The sequence below is a fragment of the Schistocerca serialis genome, chromosome 4 (assembly GCF_023864345.2).
Source record: "Schistocerca serialis cubense isolate TAMUIC-IGC-003099 chromosome 4, iqSchSeri2.2, whole genome shotgun sequence".
NCBI lineage: Eukaryota > Metazoa > Arthropoda > Insecta > Orthoptera > Acrididae > Schistocerca > Schistocerca serialis.
Window position 1 is genome coordinate 597611970 of NC_064641.1, and position 17363 is coordinate 597629332.

The 17363-nt window shown below is 41.8% G+C and overlaps 1 protein-coding gene across 2 annotated transcripts in view; it reads right to left on the reverse strand.

Moving 5' to 3' along the window:
• Positions 1 to 17363, reverse strand: part of LOC126475365 (DNA mismatch repair protein Msh3-like) — a 356972-nt gene that overhangs the window by 90116 nt on the left and 249493 nt on the right. For both annotated transcript variants that reach the window (XM_050103183.1, XM_050103182.1), the window contains one exon: positions 2387 to 2538. In XM_050103183.1, coding sequence (XP_049959140.1) covers positions 2387 to 2538 — 152 coding nt within the window. The remainder of the gene's footprint in view (positions 1 to 2386; positions 2539 to 17363) is intronic.

Consider the following 17363-nt stretch of genomic DNA (forward strand, 5'->3'; position numbering starts at 1 on the left):
TTTCCTTTTGATGTTTCAAAGTGTTGTTTTATCACCTAAACTAGTAATGTTCCATCACCATCAGTTGGTTTCTTTCAGTTAATTTTTACAGACAACTTATTCCAACAGACAGCACACAAATCAAAATAGTCTGCTACAGTAAAAATGTGGAAAATGATACCATTTCCACAACTTTCTGCATGGTGGGACTGGAGATATAGTACCATAGAAGAAATGAAATGCTCCCATGGTGTGCTATTGGATGCGGCAACACAAAAGTGTAAAAATGTGTAAGAGAATGCTTACAATCATCTACTTTTGTTTCAGATTGCTTTAGTTGCAAATGACTTATGGAATTTTTTTAGGACACTTCATGTTTCTAATCCGGAAAGTGCAACACATGTCAAAACTCTGGGTCAGTCACATCTGAGTAAAGTGAAAATTGTGTTGGATTACTTGTCTGACAAGTTTTTCAAAATTTATAGACCATATAAGCATTTAGTTGCTGATGAATGTATAGTGTTGTTCACGGGTCAGGTGTTTTTCAAAATGAATAATCCTCAAAAACCATAAAACTGGGGACAGAGAATTTATGTAATTTCAGATTCATCAAGTGGTTATATCTGTAGTTTGACATCCTATTTTGGTTCTATAACTACAGAGTTATTGATTTATCCAGACTTGAATTTTTCTCAGGGAATAGTTCTTCAATTGCTGGCTAATATCAGAGATATTACAGGGCAATCAGGATATCATTTGTACACTGACCACTTGTACACGGCTGCAATCAAGAAAGAAGTTCTGAATCTAAAGAAGTATGAAATAAAATCCCTCTGCAATAACAAAATTATGGTTGTAGGATGGCAGGAGAAATGAACTGTTCTGATGCTTTCTACAAAAGCAAATAACTCTGCCACTTGTAGAAAGGAGAACCAGAAAGGAAAGGGAATAAATAATGAAACCACATGTGATTACTGGTTATGATTTGAAGATTGGTGGAATTGATTGATCTGAGCATTTTATTTCGTTACAGTTCAGTAATGAAGAGTCGCAAGTGGTGGTGAAAACTGTGCTTCTGGTTCTTGGAGGTAGGTCTTGTACATAGCTATTACTATATGGGAACCACTGTGAGAAACTTACAACTTGATGACATCAACTCACAAAGCTCTCTGTAAAAGTGTTATTAGAGACTTGGTGAAGAAAGAAGACGAGTACGAAAATGAGGGCTACATTCAACTTCTGATGATGAGGAACACTGAAATGGAAAGTTGCACATTATCAACAAGTTTCCTGGGAATAAGCATAAGGATTGTGCCATGTTTTCATAAAAAAAACAACAACGATGGAATGTGACAGGTGTGAATCTATGTATTAGCGTTGGTCAGTGGCCTCTTTGTTTCCACAAAGAGACTCTGCAAATCTCTGAGGTGTGCTTGCTGCCCAGGCAGCAGTGATTTAAATAAGAGTGCACAGAGATTCTGCATTATGGAGTGCAAAGAGTTAATAAAGGTTCCACGAGTCCCGTATGAAAAAAATGCAATTCTTCTTGTGATTTTCTTTTTTGTCAGGCATCAGTCTGTGGACCATTTCAAATAGAAGTCCACTTACAGATAGTACCAGAGACATGTTGTGTGTGTGTGTGTGTGTGTGTGTGTGTGTGTGTGTGTGTGTGTGTGTGTGTGTTGCTGTGTGTTAGTTGCATTATAATTATAAGCTGTTGAAGACATTTATCTATGAGATGAGCCCCATATTGTTAAGTGGTGCAATTTTGTAAGATGAAATCATCATTTGCTGCACCAGGCAAGGATGTATATAAGAACCACAGTTTCACATAAACAGCTAGAGAAGTATGTGTGAAGACCTAAATATGTTATACATGGCACTGCCTTATTTGATGGCATATTTTCCATGAATGTTTGATGGATGGTACTGAATTCTGGCTTTCCATAAAATTAAAAATTGTTTTCTGTCATTTTGTTAACTGAACCAGATCTTATGTATCAAAAGAATATTTCTCATGAGTAGCTGTAATTGAATTATCTAGGTGGCAAGTCTGATATTAAAAAACAGTTCCAAAGTCAACGAACAACAGAAGGACAAATCATCTGGTCTTGTCTCCAACTGGCCAACGGTCCCTCTTTGCATCTCATCTGGTAACTGATTTATCAGTTACATTTGACCTAGCTGATTAATCCAGGTTCTCTTCTCTTACACATACCATCAGTTCCTGTCCTACTCTCCAACTCTCAAATATACAGTTGTTTGCTATGCAAAGATAAATCAACTTGACTGCTTTGTTTTTCCCCAATTTAAAAAAACAGTGGATATTGTCAGCTTTACAACTATTCATAATATGGAATTCTATAAAGGCAACTAGTACAATAATAAACAGATAATTTATGCTTACCATACATAAACGGCATCAAGAATGCTGATAGTGGCATACTCAGCTGGTATAAATGAGCCGGTGTGTGCCATAATGACTAACAGTGCAACCTGGCGAACATAACAAGATTTGCCTCCCATGTTAGGTCCTGACAGCACCATAGGCTCAGAGCTCTGTAATCATAAACAACTAGTTGTTTTCCATCCCTTCAGATTAATGAAATTTAACACTTCACAGAAATGAAAATATAAGCTTGTGTTTATTAGTTTTAAAAGAACAGAAAAAGGACAAAAATGTCTAACTGGTTAAGTAATTTGACTACGAAACCTTTCGCAATGTAGTCCTTGCATAAAAAGTTCTCGGTTTACTTGCTGCGTCAAATTTGGATAAAATCCCGAGCTTTCGATGACTACCTCCATCATGACAGAGGTAGTCATCGAAAGCTCAGGATTTTATCCAAATTTGACATGGCAAGTAAACCGAGAACTTTTTATGGTTAAGTAATTGTTCCTTTTGTGATTATAATAGTTATATTGCAAAAACAATTTAAGAACAGAAAGACTGCCTGTGAATGAGGCAGCATCAGATTGAGAGGGGCTGAAAATGCATTGGAATGTGGTATTTTTACAAATGTAAAAAAGAGGGGGAAGATTATAAAGAGAATGGGATTATTTAAAGTATGCTGTATGAAACTCACTTAAATTCTTGACAGCATGTAAACACAGCATGGGTGGGAAAGATGTTTTTTAAAAAAACTATTATTACCTGGCTTTAATTTATTAAACCACACCACCACCAATTTGGTACCAGTATAAAAACATATATACACAAATATCACAAAAGAATGAATCTGCACAAAGATTTGAGATTATTTAACAGAACTCACACAGGCACATGACTCAAGAGCTAAAAAATCTTAACATGACACCAACTGTATCATGAAGAGAGTAAAAATGGGAAACAACAGAGTTTGAAGACATACACAAAGAGATTAGAATGGTAATGTAATCTCTGATAGTATACCAAATTTTATTAAAAAATGTTCATACTCCACATGCCCTATTCTCACAAGATATCCTGTGAGCTATGGGTGAAGGGCACCAGGCACATTCCACATTCCTGAATTTCCAAAAATCAATTGACATGGTGGCCCACTGCAGACTATTAAGAATGGCACAAGCACACAGAATAGCTTTCAAGATATGTGAATGGCTGAAAGACTTCTTAAGTAAAAGAACCCAGTATGTTGTCCTTGATCATGAATGTTCATAAAAGACACAGATATCATCAGAAGTGCCTCAGGGAATCGTGGTACAACGGCTATTATTTTAAAAATACATAACTGATCTGGTGGCCAGGATGAGCAGCAACTTGTGGCTGTTTGCTGGTGATGCTTTGGTGTATGAGAAGGTGTCATCATTGAGTTAACTGTAGGAGGATACAAGATGACTTAGACAAAATTTCTAGTTGGTGTGATGAATGGTATCTAAGAAAAATGTACATTAATGCAGATCAGTAGGGAACACAAACCCATAATGGTTGAATACAGCATTAGTAGTGTGCTGCTTGACACAGTCACACTGATCAAATACCTAGGTGTGACATTGCAAAGGGATATGTAATGGAATGAGCATGTAAGAACTGTAGCAGGGAAGGTGAATGGTTGAATTTAGTTTATTTGAAGAATTTTAGGGAAGTGTGGTTCATCTGTACAGAAGATGACATATAGGAAGCTAGTGCGACCCATTCTTGAGATTTCTTGAGAGTTTGGGGTTTGCATCAGGTAGGATTAAAGAATATCAAAGCAATACAGAGGCGGACTGCTAGATTTATTACCAGTAGGTCTGAACAACACACAAGTATTATGGAGATGGTTCAGGAACTCAAATGGGAATTCCTGAAGGGAAGGCACTATTCTTTTTGGGGAACACTATTGAGAAAATTTAGAGAACTAGCATTTGAAACTGACTGCATAATGATTCTACTGACATCAATGTACATTTTGTGTAAGGATCACAAAGATACAATCAGAGAAATTGGGGTTCATAAGGAGGCATGTAGACAGTCATTGTTCCCTCCATATGTGTGTGGAACAGGAAAGGAAAGAACTTGTGGTGGTACAGGGCACCCTACACCATGCACCCTATGGTGGCTTATGGAATATTTATGTAGATGTAGAAGACTAGGCTTCAAATAATTAGATATCTTCATGAAATAGTTTAGAAATCAAACTGTGGTAGAGTGATGTCCATTACTGGGTCAAAGGTATTAGCCTCCTCCATAAACAGGTCCACTTTGTTACTATAACAAAAAGAACATCAAGGACTGATAGAGGTATGAGGGGAACTTAAAAAGTAGAGACTTTTGCAATTCCTCACCAAAGGGCTTGGTAACACTGCTAATACTCAGGACTGAAGTAATGTCATTTGTGACAATTCTATACAACTAGCCATTCTTATTCCTGTGTTAATCATTGTATTGTAGCAGACTGTGAAACACGGCAGCTCCATTGTTGATCTGCACCAAAGAGGAAATGAGGACACTGATTCACTTTTTGTTTCCATAAGGTCTTAAACCTGCAGAAATTATTCGTTGAATGCAAGTGCAGTATGGTGACAGCTGTTTATCATGACGTAAGATCTACAAATGGATACAGTGCTTCAAACAGGGAAGAACTTAACTATGTGACAAGGAAAGATTCGATAGGCCATCAATGTCAACAACTGAGGACAATTCTGAAGTCATTGAGGGTATGGTGATGGAAAACAGACAAATCACCATGGATGAAATCACATATCAGTCATTGTTCAGAGTATTCCATCTTACATGACATACTACGTTTTTAGAAAGTGTGCAATGTGGGTACTGAAAAAAAATCAGCTGCACAACATAAGGTGCAAAGGATGGGCAACTCTCGTAAACTGGCCTATCATCGTCATGAAGGAAATAGATTTTTACAGCAAATCATTACTGTAGACAAAACATGGGTGTATACTCTCAAATCAGAAAGTAAGGCTGAGAGCATGATTTGGAAACTCCATCATCACCAGAAGTTAAGAAATTTAAACATCAACCATCAGCTGGTAAGATTATACAAACACTATTTTGGGATAGGGAAGGTGTGCCAGCCATTCATTTCACTCCTAGAGGTGAAACTGTGAACAGTGAGGAATACTGTGATGTGTTGTGAAATAAACTGAAACCTGCAATCAGATACGAACATCACAGAAAGAAAAGCTGTCATCCAGCAGCAAGGTAATGTTTGGCCACATTCTGCGAAATAGACAGACAATAAATGATTTGGGATTCAAATTGCTGGAACACTTACCATACAGTCTAGACCTGGCACCAAGTGAGTTCCGTATGTTTGGATCTTTGAAGGAAGCACTAAAGGGAAGAAGATTTGCAACCAATGCAGAAGTCATGAATGTGGTGCAAGATTGGTTACAGCCACAACCAAAAAGCCTTTTTTCCAATGGAATCAAAAAACTTGTGAAATGTTCGACAAAGTGCGCTTTAGCACAGGGAGTTTATGTAGAAAAGTAATGTATGTTTCAGTGTTCTATCATTAGAATAAATATTCCTTTTCTTGAAAGTCCCTTTATTTTTTTGACTTCCCCTCACAGAGTCACATAGCTCTCCTTTTGTTTTTCACCATCTCCTGTACCATTTTCTGTAACATTTCCCAAATTTGGAATTTCTTTTTATTGTTTCATTTTGGGTTCTCAGTGCTTTGTAACACACATTTTGAGTCTAATACCATAGATATATTCCAGAATCCAAAATTATGCTCAGATCTGAGAGCTTCTCATACTACTATCAGTTGCACAGTAAAAATAAAACAATGTGAGGGCAGTTGAACTTGTCAGCAAACACTTCTGCCTGGGGAAAAATGCACAGCACTCCGCTGAAGTGTTCTGATGTCAAGAGACTTAATAAACATTTGAATGAAAAGTAGTCAATAGAGATTAAGCACTGAATCTTGAGTTAACTGTGTTGAAACCATTTTCATTAAAGCTGAAATGGTGATCACTGAGATTTTCAAACTGAATGGTAGACCAGATGAGATTATGTGACTATCTGAATGAATCCAATGGTCTATGGCACTCACTGGGTCCAGCGTTGTTCCTACCAGAGGACAAGGATTCCACATTTCCAATGTGGAGCTTCTGAATTGTAGATTGTCTCTCATTTTCTGTGAGAGGCTGATTAATTGCCTATTAGTCTGCTGGATTTTGTGAAAAATATTTTTGTCCAGTAAGTGTTGATGTTGAACACTTAATTAAGTTCCAGCAGTTTCTACTAGTAAGACATTTATCAGAGTCAATTGCAATGCATGAAAGCACAGCCACAAACATCAGAATTATAATGAGTCAGCTTTCTGAAGTGCACATTTGGTGGCATTGTGATATATGACATGTCGTATGACTGAGTGAACAAGATCCTAATACATAATCCAAAGAATGTAAAGGTCCACACTCGATGAAGTTCCAACAACAGAACTCATAGTGTTACAGCTGTTTCAATTTTTTATTGATAATGTGAGATGTACGATTAGACTACATAATGCATGACAAATATCATTCCAAAAATTTGACATTGGTCACAATAAGAAAAGAAAGGCCTCCCAATAAAATGCTTGGATTGGATAGTTTATCCAGATATGGCTGAAGTGAAGTATGTGACCTGCAATCCTTATTTCTCAAAAATAAACTTTATTGCAAGTTGTTGATTGCTGTTTATTACTTCAAGATATAAAAAAAGGTAATGTGGCACAATAGCCTGGTGTAAAGTTTTCTACTGGATGCTACTTCGGTGACTTGCATGTCCTTAAAAAACAAACGGCACCTGGTTTTCCTAGGGAGGTCGCCCATCCAAGTCCTAACTGGGCCCAATGTCACTAACTTTAGTGCTTGGGTGGCAAGCAGTGTTACTAACATGGCAAGGCTGTTGTCTGTTTCAAGATTATTGGTTTCAGGCACTGTTGCCTGTCTTCAGATCATATCTATAGCTAAACAGTATAATGGAAATAGTCAACGGCTCATATTTTGTTACATACTGGATTGCATGGTAATGTCATAAATTTTCTATATCATATAGGTAAGTTCAAATTTTACCCTCGCATTTTGTATAGGGTGGCAAAAGCTATTCTAGGTGCGTTGGGCAAGATCTCAGACTGAATGGATCTCATTTTAGGGCATGATTTTAGGAAGTCATGGCCTTATCAAAGTAGCTGATTAATACATTCCAGACCAGTGTATTACTGGGTGACCAGTAGTATGCTCCGAAGTTGTTTTTTGGAGGAATTAGCAGTACCAGGATTGGATGTGATGGCCCCAGAAATCTGCTTTTGACCTAGGCTGGTTGGGTAATTACATCCAATGGAACTTCAGGTGAGAACAGTGGTGGATTGCTGTAAAGAGTCTGCATCCAAACAAATATGTTTGCCTCAAATGCTAAGGCTGTATGGGAGGGAATTGTATGACATGGAAAGGATGGCAACTGTCAAAATTTAAGTACTGCTGTTTGTTAGTAGGTCTAATGTGGGCAGCAGTGTGTAGCTGGACTTTGATAAGGACAAGACCAACATCAAGGAAAGTGGCATGAGACTGCGGAGATTAGGAGGATGGCCAAAAGCTATTCTAGGTGTGGCGGGCCAAATCTCAGACAGAATGGATCTCATTTCAGGGCATGATTTTAGCAAGTCATAGCCTTGTTTAAGTGAATCTTAATTGGGAGAAGGTATTCAGAGATTCCAGGAATTTTAACACATAAGCTTCTGTGGTGTCACCGCCAGACACCACACTTGCTAGGTGGTAGCTTTAAATCGGCCGTGGTCCATTAGTACATGTTGGACCCGCGTGTCGCCACTGTCAGTGATAGCAGACCGAGCGCCACCACACGGCAGGTCTCGAGAGACTTACTAGACTCGCCCCAGTTGTACGGACGACTTAGCTAGCGATGCAACACTGACGGAGCCTCGTTTATTTGTAGAGAAGATAGTTAGAATAGCCTTCAGCTAAGTCAATTGCTACAACCTAGCAAGGCGCCATAGCAATTGATAGTTATCGTATGAAGCATGTCTCATCAAGAACGATGTATACAAATGATGGATTAAAGTTAAGTATTCCAGCAGCTACATACTTTTCTTTATAGCATTCATTCCGTATCCTGTTTCAGACCTCACGCCATCCTGCGTGAGCTTATAGCGTGCATTTCGGCCTTCTCTAGCAATATAACAAGTGGCGACAAGGCTAAAGAAAACAGTCTTCTTTCTATTTGATTGATTTACTTGTGTCATGGCTTCGCCACAATCTCCAGATGTACTGTCCGAATTTTATCGCTTGCAGAATCAGCAGACGCAGGCGTTATTGGATGCCCTTGGACAGCTCGTCCAGGGTCAACATGCAATGCAAAACGATGCGGCCGCCGCCGCTCCACCGCTACCGCACCCACAACATGCAGTTGCACCACCGTTTCGACACTTCAATGAGGAAATGGAAACATGGACGGAGTGGTCACGCCAATTTGGATTTCATCTCACCGCCTACATAAGCTTCACTTATTATCATGTGTAGGGGTGCAAACATACCGTGTGATAGTGAAATTACTTCCCCGACGCGACGTAGCAACTCTGTCCTACGAAGAAATTTTGTATGCTTTAGATGCCTATTTCAATCAGGAGTGGGTTGCAACTTTGCAAGGCCTTACAAGGGATTGTGCTTTTGAGTGTGAATGTGGACTCCCTTATTCAGATACTATGGTGCGTGATGCAATTGCACAGAACGTTTCTGATGTTCGTATACGGGAACAAATTTTGAAACTAGTCAATCCCTCCCTTCAACAAGTGATAGACATATTGGATAGGCAAGACACACTGGACTTTGCTCAGGAATCATTTGAAACTTCGCCAGCTGTGTGTCACATGAACCGGCCCGCCGGGCGAGCTGCACGGAACTGTTAACAGCCCTCGCGCACGTCCGCGCAGCCACATGTCCCCCGCCAGCATGCAAATGCAGTACTAAAGTCATGCCCGCAGTGTGCTACTAGACATTCGCGTGAGAATTGCCTGTCACGCCAAGCTATTCGCTTTTTCTGTACTAAAAAAGGTCATGATCAGAGTGTTTGCCAGAAAAAGCTCAGATGGGACACAAAACACCATTCCCGGCCATTTGTTTCACGCCGGAATCGCACCAAGAATGCTCAGGCTCGTGAACCTTCGCCCATGGAAATTCATGTAATTAATTCCACTCCACCAAGTGTCACTTCCTCTAACAGCGACTGTGTTCGTCCCGCAAAAATTGTCCGTCGACATCGATGGAAATCACGTCAAGTTGCGAGTGAGTCTGTACCAGTGTCTGTTCACGTTGCACGAGACAGTCGCTCTTGTCGTCAGCAGGACAATAAACTTTTTGTAGACTTGGACATTAATGGCAACATAATACCATTCCAGCTCGATACCGGAGCAGCAGTTTCACTCATCAATCACGACACGTACAAACAACTGGGCAAACCTCCGTTGCATGCCGCAAATGTTCAGCTAACTAGTTATTCAGGACAGCGTCTCCCTGTGTTAGGACAGTGCAGTCTTCTTGCAACATACCAGGGACAAACAAAACTTGTCTCATTTTACATACTTAGTTCTTCTTCTGCAGTGAACTTGTTTGGTTTAGATTTATTTCAATTGTTTAACTTGTCTATAGTAAATCAGGTCCTATCAGTGAACCAGACTGTGCCTTCAGCCAGTGTTTCTCGTCTATGTGAAGAATTTGCAGACATTTTTGCACTGGGCCTTGGTTGCGCTAAGAACTATGAAGCACATTTGGAACTGAAAGTAAACGCGCAACCGAAATTTTTCAGAGCGCACAATGTTCCCCACGCATTGCGTGATGAGGTCGCAAGAACATTCAACGATTTAGAATTACAAGGTGTAATTGAATGTGTGCAGGCTTCTCTCTGGGCTTCACCCTTAGTAATTTTGCCAAAACCTTCCGGAAAATTGAGACTTTGTGTGGACTTCAAGGCAACAGTGAATCCCCAACTAGTGATTGCAACTTTTCCTTTTACCTTGCCCGGAAGATCTTTTTGACAAATTGTGCCCGGGTAAATATTTTTCTAAGTTGGACCTAGCAGATGCGTACTTGCCAATACTGGTGGACGAAGAATCCCAACGCGTTTTGGTGGTTAACACGCATCTTGGTTTGTATCGATTCAAAAGACTGCCATTCGGGTGTGCATCCGCCCCTGCATTGTTTCAGCAATATTTACAAACTGTTTGTGCATCGGCCCCTACTGCAGAAAACTATCTGGACGATATTGTGATCTCCGGAAAGACAGAAGAAGGACATTTAGCCAACCTCCGCACATTATTTCAGGTCTTGCGACAAAATGGTCTTCGCTTGCAGAAGGACTAATGTGTGTTTTTTGCTCGTGACTTACCATATTTGGGACATGTAATCAATGCCCAAGGCATACATCCCAGTCCAGAGCACCTCCGTGCCATACAAGACTTGCCTTCGCCGCAGAATTTGAAGCAGCTACAGAGTGTGTTGGGAAAAATTAACTATTACAATAACTTTGCGTCGCGCGCTTCTTCCATTTCAGCTCCGCTTCATCACTTACGCCGTAAAGGTGTTCCGTTCGTCTGGACGACGGAACGTGAACGCACCTTTCGCCAGTTGAAATCGGCGTTGCTTTCAAATACTTGCCTTACGCCATTCGATCCCCAGAAACCCCTTTTGTTGATGGTAGCTGCATCGGATTTCGGGATCAGAGCTGTGCTTGTGCACAAAGATGGTTCGCATGATCGCCCTATTGCCTCTGCGTCCAAATTGCTCTCGTCAGCGCAAAGAAATTATTCACAAATCGAGAAAGAAGCTTTGGCTCTCGTGTATGGTGTTACAAAGTTTCACTTTTTCTTGTATGGTCGTCACTTTACCATCATCACAGACCACAAACCTTTGACGTCACTTTTTCATCCGAACAAGCCTGTACCTCCACGTACAGTGCAGAAATTCATTCGCTGGTCTATTTTCCTCTCGCAGTACCGCTACGATATCTTGTATCAGTCCACTGCTAAACACGGCAACGCTGATGCGTTGTCCCATTTGCCTGTTGCTGAGGATAAAGCATTCAATTCTTCCGAACTTGCTTGCATGTTCATTGATGCGGAAACCGATGACATGGTCGAATCGTTTCCGATTGATTTTCGTCGTGTAGCTACAGCCACAGCTGCTGACCCTGTCCTTGCTACAGTTTTGCGTTTTGTTGCTACGCAATGGCCCTTGTCACAGTCGCGGATCGCAGATCCGTTGGTTCGCAGATTTTTTGCTCACAAGGAGAGACTTTTTGTTCGACGTGGTGTTTTGTTGTTGCGTTCTGATAATGATCAGTCCTTGGTCGTGGTCCCACGTTCGTTACAGTCCTCTGTATTACGGCTTCTCCACCAAGGACATTGGGGTATAGTGTGAACGAAACAACTTGCTCGTCAGCACTGTAATTGGTTCGGAATCGATGCTGCGATTACGAATATGTGCTCTTCTTGCATGGCGTGTGCCGAACAACAATCCGCACCACTGCGGAAATTCTTTGCATGGCCAAAAGCCACTTCCCCTTGGCAATGCTTGCACAACGATTTTGCTGGTCCATTCTGGAATGCTCGATGGTTGGTTGTTGTCGATTCCTTCAGTAATTTTCCTTTTGTTGTCCGGATGTCTTCCATGACGTCATCTGCCACCATCCAAGCGTTATCTGCTATCTTTTGCACTGAAGGTCTTCCACAGACTATTGTTTCCGACAATGGCCCACAATTCATGTCCGCAGAATTTCAGTCATTCTGCAAGGCCAATGGTATTCAACATCTGACGTCCGCGCCGTTTTCGCCTCAGTCAAACAGTGCCACTGAACGATTGGTCCGGACTTTCAAGTCACAGATGTTGAAGTTGAAAGAGTCGCATTCTCGGGAGGACGCGTTGTTGCTCTTTTTGTCTTCGTATCGCTCTCAGCCCCGAGATGGTCGCTCGCCGGCTGAGTTGCTCCACGGTCGTCCTCATCGAACCTTGATGTCTTTGCTGCATCCGCCGCATCAGGTTCCTGTGCAGCGGCAGACTCCTGCTTTTGCTCCAGGCGACGATGTATTCTATCGCAACTATCGTGGTTCATGGCGTTGGCTCGCAGGGTGCATTCTTCGCTGCCTTGGCCGCGCAATGTATTTGGTTTTGTGGGCCTCTGGTGAGGTGCGTCGGCATCTCAATCAGCTGCGCCTCTGTTGTCGCCTGGGTTCTGCCGCTCCCCGTCTGCTTTCAGTGATGGTGCTGTCCGGTCAGCGCCCTGGGGACGCATCTACTGGCTCGCCTCATCTCCAGGTGTTACCGACGCTGCCTTCCATTTTGGCCCATGGCGACGCGCCGCCGTCGCCGTCGCCGCCTGTTCTCCCGCCGACGCCGCCTGCAGTGGACGTGTCGCTGCAGCCACCAAGCGCCTCCCTGGGTCACGCGCCGCCGATCGCTTCCCGTGACCAGCAGTCCTCCGCCATGGAACTCTTGCCCGCTCTGGACCACATGGCATCTTCGCGCGTCGGGTACCCCGACGCGATGGAGGTCGACCCTTCGGCCCCTCCTGTCTCTTTAAGGGCGCATACACCGCATGTTGGCGTGCACCCTGGACTAGGTTTTCAGGCTTTTCCTAGCTCCCCTCGGACCGAATGGCCAGGTGTGGGTGGCACAGCCTCGCCTGTTGTTAGGCTCCCCACCTCATCGCACACGCCAACATGGGGTCCTCCCCACGGCGGGCGGAAGCCTTATAACATGACCGTTCGCCGATTTGCGGGGGAGGAATGTGGTGGCACCGCCAGAAAGCACACTTGCTAGGTGGTAGCTTTAAATCAGCCGCGGTCCATTAGTACATGTCGGACCCGCGTGTCGCCACTGTCAGTGATAGCAGACCGAGCGCCACCACACGGCAGGTCTTGAGAGACTTACTAGACTCGCTCCAGTTGTATGGACGACTTAGCTAGCGATGCAACACTGACGAAGCCTCATTTATTTGCAGAGAAGATAGTTAGAATAGCCTTCAGCTAAGTCAATGGCTACGACCTAGCAAGGCACCATAGCAATTGATAGTTATCGTATGAAGCATGTCTCATCAAGAACGATGGATTAAAGTTAAGTATTCCAGCAGCTACATACTTTTCTTTATAGCATTCATTCCGTATCCTGTTTCAGACCTCACGCCATCCTGCGTGAGCTTATAGCATGCATTTCGGCCTTCTCTAGCAATATAACAGCTTCACCTTGAGTCCTTATGGTAGAGATTTCATCAATGTATCTGAACTAAACCAGGGGCTGAAAACTTATAGATCCCTTGAAAGCCCACTCCACACAACCCATGAAAAGGCTGGCATAGGAAGGATCCATCCTGGTTCCCATATCCGTATCCTGATCTGTTTGTGTTTCTGCCTCTCAAAGGTGAAGTAGTTGTTGGTAAATATAAAGTTGATTAAGGTGAATAAGAAAGATGACATAGATTTGGAATCAAATGACTGCTGACTGAGGAAATACTCAGCCGCAGACGGATCATGTACATGCAGGATGTTGGTATAGAGAAGTGGCATCACTGGTGACAAGCAAGGTGTGTAGTGGGAGTGGGACAGGCACAGATTTTAGATGATGTACAAAATGGTTGATATCTTTGATACAGGAGGGAAGTCTTTGTACCATGGGTTGCAGGTGCTGATCAATATATGATCAATATAAGATATATGTTTGGTGGGTGCTTGGAAGCCAGCAACTATAGAATGGCCAGGATGATTGAGTTTGTGGATCTTAGGAAGAACGTAACAGATGGAGGTGCATGGACAGGGTGGGGTGAGAAGTTCTATGGGTTGAGGGACTGCAGGTCAGTTTGAATCAGAGGAATGGGATCTTGATGGCAGATGCTGTATGTGGAGGTGTCAGACAGCAGGCATACACCTTCACTAACATACTCCTTTTGGTTAAGTACCACAGTGAGAGACCCTTTGTCTGCTGAGAGGATAATGATGGAGTCATCAGATTTTAGGGAATGTAGAGCTTGGAGTTCTGCAGAGGTCATGTTAGGGGCATGTTATATGGCCATGAGGAAGGGTTGTGAAGCAATGCTGGATGTGAGGACTTCTTGGAAGGCTTGTGAGTCATGATTTTGAGGTAGAGCTGGTGGGTCAAGTCCGAAACACGATCAGAACTGTTAAAGGCAGAGTTCAATATCAAGTTTGCTGTTGGAAAGATTTTGGGACTGGGTAGCAAAGTGAAATTACCAGTAGACATTACAAGTGAAGGAAAGTAGGTCTTTCACCAAAGAAGACTGATCAAAGTGCTGAAAGTGAGACCCTTAGATAATACAGATAATTCAGAAGGGAAGAGTGCTTTAGATGAGAGGTTGAGGACACTATACTGTTGTGATTGGTTTTTGTGATTATGAGTTATTCTTGGTCTGAGAGGCCGTGGTGAAGGCTGTGGGATGTTAACAAGGTTGGCCAAGCCCACCATATGTATATCTGCCTTAGTTGATCAGCACCTGCAACCCATAGTACAAGACTTACCTCCTATATGAAAGATACCAACCATTTCCTAGATCATCTGAAATCTGTGCCTGTCCCACTCCAACCACACACCTTTTTTGTCACCATTGATGCCATCTCTCTCTACAAAGACATCCCCTCTGTACATGGACTGTCTGCTGCTGAGCATTTCCTCAGACAGCACCCACCTCATTCCGAACCTATGACGTTCTTAATCACCTTTATCAACTTTATACTTACCAACAACTATTTCACCTTTGAGATGTATAAATACAAACAGCCAGGGGTACGGCCATGGGAACCAGTGTGGCTCCTTTCCATCCCAACCTTTTCATGGGTCGCTTGAACGGGGCTTTCCTGATATCCATAAGACTTCTGCCTCTGGTTTCATTTAGATACATTGATGATATCTTCACCATATGGACTCATGGTGAGGCTGACCTGTTAAATTTCCTGGACTCTCTGAATACCTTCTCCCAATTAAATTACATATGGTCCTATTCTGAACACTGTGCCTCTTTCCTCATGAAAGGCCACATACACACTGCTGTCCACATTAAACCTGCTAACAAATGACAGTACTTACATTTTGACCACCGTTCTCACCTCAGCCTTCACTGGATGTAATTATCGAACCAGCCTAGGTCAAAAGCAGATTTTTGGGGCCATCACATCCAATCCCGGTTCTGCTGCTCTCTCCAAAAAACAACTTTGGAACACACCACTTGTCACTCGGAATTATCTTGGTCTGAAATGTATTAATCAGATACTTCAAGAAGGAAATGACTTCCTAAAATCATGTCCTGAAATTAGATCCATTCTGTCTGAGATTTTTCTGACTGCACCCAGAATAGTGTTTAGTTTAAAAATAATAAACAGTGTGGAAAATTCTAAGTCCTTGGGTGTGCGTATGAATGAAAACTGTAAACAGAAAAACCATACAGCAAATCTAACAAAACATTTAATTTTAGCTGCTTTTGTCATGAGAATAACTGCCACCTGTGAAATTAAAGAACTCAGTCAGTTCACATATTTTGCAGATTACCATTCACTGATGCCTTATGGGATAATATTCTGGGGTAACTCCTCATCTGAGCAAAAAAGCATTCATTGCACAAAAGAAAGTAATTAGAGTTACGTGTAGGGTTCACTCATATATACTTCACAGATATCTCTTTAAACAGCTGGGAATATTGACAGTAGCCCAACAGCATGTTTATTCACTTATGATATTTGGTATCAACTGTCTATCCATATCCAAGAGTAAGAGAGATATTCAAAAGAACATCACTAGAAGGAAACATTATCCTTTAATAAATCTAGCTTTGGCATCAAAATGGGTGAAATATGCAGCTATAAAGCCCTTTGACATCTACCCATGAAAGAAAAGTCTGACCGGTAGCAGGAGTACTTTCAAATGCAAATTAAAGATGTTTCTTCTGAACAACTCCTCCTATACCATATTTTCCACTGACATGTTTCACATCATGACATTTATTTTGAATATGAGGTACGTCCACGTTCCATTTGGCTATATAAAACAAATGTGTACAGATACAGAAAAAATATTTATTGTACAAAAATCTACAACAGTTAAACTACTTTTCTACATAGCTTCTGAAATTTTGTAAGCACTTGTCATAGAGTGGCACAAGTTTTTGTATGCCTTCTTCATAGAAGGTTGTCGTATATGTATTCAACCATGTGGTAACGTGTTCTTTCAGCTCGTCATCACTGTTGAAGCGTTGACCACCAAGGACAGATTTTAGGTGTAAGAAGAGATGAAAGTCACTAGGAGCGAAGTCTGGGCTGTACAGAGGATGATCAAATGCGTCACAGTGAAATTCCCGTAAGAGTTGTTTGGTCACATTCACCATGTGAGGTCGGGCATTATCATGGAAAAAAACAACACGTTTTGACAGTAATCCTCAGCACTTGTTCTGTATTGTGTGGTGCAATTTCTTAATGGTCTCGCAGTAACCATGTGCATTGATTGTTTGCCTCGTGGTAAGAAATCAATCAGCAAAATGCCTTTTCTGTCTCAAAAAATAACGCACATGACATTTCGAGGTGTCAAGATTTGCTTAGGCTTAACCTTGATTGGGGATGAAGTGTGCCTCCATTCCAATGATTGCCGTTTTGTTTCAGGGGTGTCATACGATACCCAAGTTTCATCCCCTGTGACTATCTGAGAAAGAAAACCAGAACCTTCTTCATTGTAACGTGTCAAAAACTGAAGTGCACTACTCATCTGTTGTTTTTTGTGTTGTTCAGTAAGAATTTTGGGTATCCAACATGAGCAAAGTTTTCAAAATTTCAGTTTTTCAGTAACAATTTCATGAATTAGTGATCGTGAGATTTGCGGAACTTTCATAGCAAGGACACTAAGTGTAAACTTATGGTTGTGCTTAATCTTCTCTTCAACTGTGTGAACCAGTTCAT